The sequence below is a fragment of the Apaloderma vittatum genome, unplaced genomic scaffold (assembly GCF_000703405.1).
Source record: "Apaloderma vittatum isolate BGI_N311 unplaced genomic scaffold, ASM70340v1 scaffold6407, whole genome shotgun sequence".
Taxonomy (NCBI): Eukaryota; Metazoa; Chordata; class Aves; order Trogoniformes; family Trogonidae; genus Apaloderma; species Apaloderma vittatum.
In genome coordinates this window covers 48,173-53,146 of record NW_009725627.1, presented here as the reverse complement: position 1 = coordinate 53,146, position 4,974 = coordinate 48,173, and the positions used below count along the sequence as shown (strand labels likewise).

The window sequence follows — 4,974 nt, the reverse complement described above, 5'->3', positions numbered from 1 at the left end:
CAGGAATGTGGAGAGCTCTAAGAATAGCACGTTTGGCTCCTACAGCGCAAATGGAGCTCAGAAATGCGCAGAGCGTCCCACCTAAAACAATGGCTATTTATTAGCGACATCCTCCCAACAAAACAACCTTTTAAGCTGCCTTTTGGTTTCCAACATTGTACACACAGTGCAGTGGGCAACACTGCCGTCCTCCCCGAGAATCTCGAATTTTAACTCAGGCAGACTTGGGCTTGGAAAAATAATGGCCACCCAAAGTTGGTTTTGTTTCTGGTTTGCTTGTTTGTTTTTTTTTATTTCCAGCCTGACTTTAACTGTAAAGATGACCGGCTCATTTTCCTGCCTTCAGGGAAACCTCTTTTCCCTTTGCCAAGACCTTTGTCTGTTCTTATATGGGTGGGAGAAGAGGAGCTCCCCTGGAAGCCGCGATGTTGTATCAGCGTTGCTGAAGGCAGAATTGGGCCTGACATATCTGACATGTCAGAGTAGGAGATCTGGAAGTACAAACTGTATTTAGGCATGAAAATCAGGGAGATGCCCAAATATTCAACCTGCCTGGGCAAATGCAGCTTTTCACGCACCCAGAAACAGCCAAAAAAGTCAAGTGGCTGAGCTTAAGCGCAGAAATCAGTGTGTCATAGTTCCGGAGACTATCTTTGACTCTCTGGCATTTACTACCATCTTTATATTGTGGATTTATGAGTCCAGACCTTTGAGTGTAATTTCACTCAGCAAGCATCAGCCCTACATGAGTAAAATGAAAACCTGCACAAGAGCAATGTTAGCACTGCCCGGCTTTGCAATATCGCACCAGGCAAACTGTCGGTGCCTCAATCAATACCCGTCAAGGCTCAACAATAAAGACATAGTGCTTCAGATGGGAAAAGATTAGCCCTTATCAGATTTACCAGTTGTCCAGGCAATTCGGGATCTGGGGTGCAGACTGATTACACCCTTAAGAGATATATCATTAAGCATAAAAATGGTATAGCTGTGAGGCACCAGCAGTAAGCCAGCTTTTGGGAATGCGGAGTCTTTGCTTTAACACGCGCTAAACCAACAGGGAAAATCTCACCCTGGGTCTATGTCGCTGCTGCTGCTCTCTCCTCCGTGTTGCTCTGCCTGCTACAAGCATCAAATTTCATGGTTTATTGTTCCCCCTCCAACTGGCCACCATCCACATTCCTCTTCTGTACAAAGCTGCACCTCTTGCTCAAAAGAAGAGAGTACTATGCCTTCTTTTTACAAATTTTAGTCACATTTACAAATACACACACACAAAGTAAGGGGGTGACTTTTCAACGCTAAACAACATTCCAGGGAATGCTGTTATTTTAATTTGGGCAAATATCTGTGAATGAGGTTAAGCAAGGCAATCTCCCACCAGAAGGTTACAGATTTTTGAAGAAGCAGAAGTTGTCTTGCCCTGCCTTCTGAATCTTTTAACATTTTGCCTTTTAATGAAACAACTGCTCTATGGTTGAGAAGTCCTATTCATCACCTGCCTCAGGAGAAAACTGGCACCGAGATTCTGCAGAGCTCAAATTCAGCTCCAGGTATGCTGCTGGAAATCAAAACCACAGCCACTGGAGCTACTTTGCTTATAAGGGAGTAAACTGGTGCACAGCAGGCTGGGTTCAGAATTTCAGTATCAATGTCTCAAAGTAAATAAAAAATCTATTGCAGACAAATAATAGATCTATGTGGTAGATTCAAAAAAACCTAGCAAGTATCCCCAAATTTTATGGTTTCCTACCTAGATTATTTTTTCCATGTAATTTTTCCTTTAATTCAGCACTCAGGATACATTTTCTTCTATGAGATTTGGAGTAAAGTTATCAAAACCTAACAAAATATTTCACTCCTGAACATCCACCATCTTTCTTCGGCAGCTCAACAGACTGTAAAGCTGAAGCACTGTAATTTGGTGTATAATTATTGTAATAAGTCTTACTTGTAAAACGAGGGAGGCACCATAAGCTTACCTAACTGGTCTGAAAATGTAAAATGCTCATCACCTATAATCATTGTCTTAACTGTCCTTGATCTTTACTGATAGAAAGCAAATTACAACAACTCTCTCTCTGACAGTAAGAATCAGCTAAAAATGCAGCATAGGAAAGTTGGTGGAAGAGGGGTTATTTTGTCCAATTAAAGAGACTCACTGCAGGAATTTTTTTTCTCTTTTTTTTTTGTAGGGGGTTCAGAGGTGTAAGACAAAAGTGTGAAAAAGAAAGCTAGTGCACAGGAAACCTCAGGAATCCAACAGGAATGTGGCAATTCCACACACCCAGCAGCAGAGCCAGAGGAAAAAAAAGCGCTCAAAGGTTATGGACTTATGATCAAACGCAGTTGTGTTACGGCAGTTACCAACTTACTAGCCATCATCCAGGATTTAGTAAAACACTACTCTTCACCCACACTGCCTCCAGAGTAAAACGCGTGATGGGCAGTAATTCATGAAGCTGCAGCAACTCGCTTTCAATCATCTGTCCATCCACACTCCTAGATCCCAAGCCAGCAAGATCTTCTACTTTGTGTTTAACTTGAGTCCCACTGAACACAAACAGGGTCCTGTCATGCTTGAAGCAACGTAATTGCTTCAGGGCTTTGTTGCATTAGGGACCTTACATCAATAACCCTTTAAATTGAACTATATATGCCATATCATTACATGTTCTATGTTTGGATAAGCAAATTCAGCAAGTCACCAGGTCCTTCTCAGCTGTCTGTTTTAAGCTGCTGTATTGAAACAAGAGAATACTGAGTGTGGAAAAGAATGACTTGATCCTGAAGTGGCACAATGGAAACGCACCTCACCGATTGACCACTATGAACCTGAAAATTAGTAACTAACCCCTTATTTCTCATTGCTGTCACAGGACAAGGTTACACTAAGTCATCTACACTGAGAAAATCCACATCTATAAGAACCAATCACCTAGCAGGGAAGAAAAGCAAAGAAACTCAGGCTGTGGAGTGTATTCCCCAGCTCAGGACCATGCTCTCAAGCAAACCCTAGCAGAGTTTCAAAGAACCATCTCTGGTTTGCTGGGTGAGAAGAGTTTCAATCCTTCACAAGGAGCTGATGGAGTACCTGTACGCAGAGCTAAGCAACTGGAAGGATTCTGCTTCCAAAGTGTTGGTTCAGCTCAACAAGGTACTTGGCTTTGGTGGGGAGGGTCAACATTTCCTACTATTCATCCTAACGAAAATATAGCTATTTATTCCTCACACCAGGCTGCTCTCAGATTGTGTCCCCAAACCCTTCCTTGCCCTGAAGTCCCTGTTCACAGTAAATCTCTCATCTGGGGTAGCAGCATACAGTGCTTCCCACCTCTCCTGGAGTCTCAGGGAGAAGTTTGCTGAAGAGAAATCCGGGCTATGTCTCTCTCCTGCCAGCTGCATTTTTGCATTTAGCAGCTCGGTTGATATCTAAGATCAACAAAGGGTAGGGAATGGCCCTCATCCAAAGCAGGGCATTGCTTCTGGCAAATGCTAGTAACAGGTATTTCAAGTTTGCTTCTTTGCTCTCCGGGAACTGTACTGTTTGACCTGCTGCCCATAAAGGACTCATTTCAACTTCATTTCTCACCCCACCAGACCATAAGCCTCATAAGCATAACACAGAGATGAATTTGTTGAAGGGCACAAAGAAAAAATAAAAGATATTCCCACTGAAAGCAAAATAGGAAGCATGCTATGGGAACATCTCCAGAGCTTACAATACCAGCTAAATAAGAATACCACCAACACATGTAAGATAATTCATTTCAGTGGTATGAAATGTGTTTTGCCTAATAACACAAAGTTCTCCATTGGGCTAGAAAAGAAAATGCATGATGGAATTACAGTACATTTCAATTGAAAAATGAAGTTGTTCTAATTTAACCACCAGAATATTGCTATTGCCTCGTCCATGTACACGGTGCACACACCCCAGAAGTTTAGCGACGTTGCATTCAAAACAAAAAGTGAAAAATACAAAAATAAACGACTCAGGATTTTCACAGAAGCCCTATAAGGCAGAAGAGACGTTCTCACCTGTCTGCTCTGAGACGGCACCGTGGCAGGCTGCATGTGTCTCTGCACCCGATGTGGCTGCATGAGCTGTCGGAACTGCTGCTGGAGAAACTGGCTGCTGCTGGTCTGCTGGGACTGCTGCGCGGCGGCAGGCTGCTGCTGCTGCTGCTGGAGATAGTGAATGAGAGACTGCTGCCCTTGTCCTGCTGTCAGAGGTGACATCTTTTGAGTAGCTGACTCTGAGGCAAAGTGAGACAGTGGTTTGGTGTTATTGAAAGAGAACTGGTCTTGGCTAACAGGGCTCTCATTCACCAGACCTGTCTGTAAACTACTGGATGGCTGCTGCATAATGATGTTCATGTTTTTGGACTGGTTTGTAGTCATTGATTTAAAAAGCGAGCTCTGTATACTTGTGGGGTTGCTAGTAGGAGTGATGTTAGAGATTAATGTACCTTGAGGACTGAAGGGCTGTTGATGGAGAGCTGGGCTTGACAGTTTTTCTGGCCGGTATGGTGGAGAAGGTCCAGTATTTGTGGAGGCCATGCTGGCAACCAAGTTGTTCTGTGGACTTTTGATGTTGTTGGCTGGCAAGCTGGCTGCTGTCAGGGTGGGAAGCATGGAGCTCTGAGGGCTGAAGGGCTGCTGGTTCAGAGCTGGACTGGAGAGCTTCTCAGACCCGTACGGAGGAGAGGGGCCATTGGATGGGGTGCTGCTGGAAGTCATGCTTGAAAGCAGAGTGTTTTGAGGACTCTGAATGTTGTTTCCTGGTAAATTATTAGCAGGCATGCCAGATACCATAACATTTTGAGGACTGAAAGGTTGATGGTGTGGGGATGACCCTGCTCTATACGGCGGAGAGAGACCAGGAGGAGACATAGTTGGCCAGCTGGGAGCCTGTACTTGTTGCTTAGTAGTAGATACCTGCTTGCTAGCTGCCAGCTGCTTTAGCTGCTG

At 44.1% G+C, this 4,974-nt stretch overlaps 1 protein-coding gene across 1 annotated transcript in view; it reads right to left on the bottom strand.

Moving 5' to 3' along the window:
* The window catches only part of MAMLD1 (mastermind-like domain containing 1), a gene marked incomplete at its 5' end in the record, with an annotated part of 34,206 nt that overhangs the window by 28,473 nt on the left and 759 nt on the right, over nt 1-4,974 (bottom strand). The window contains 2 exon segments of the mRNA XM_009872965.1: nt 4,042-4,259; nt 4,473-4,971. Of these exon segments, the coding sequence (XP_009871267.1) occupies nt 4,042-4,259; nt 4,473-4,971 (717 nt within the window).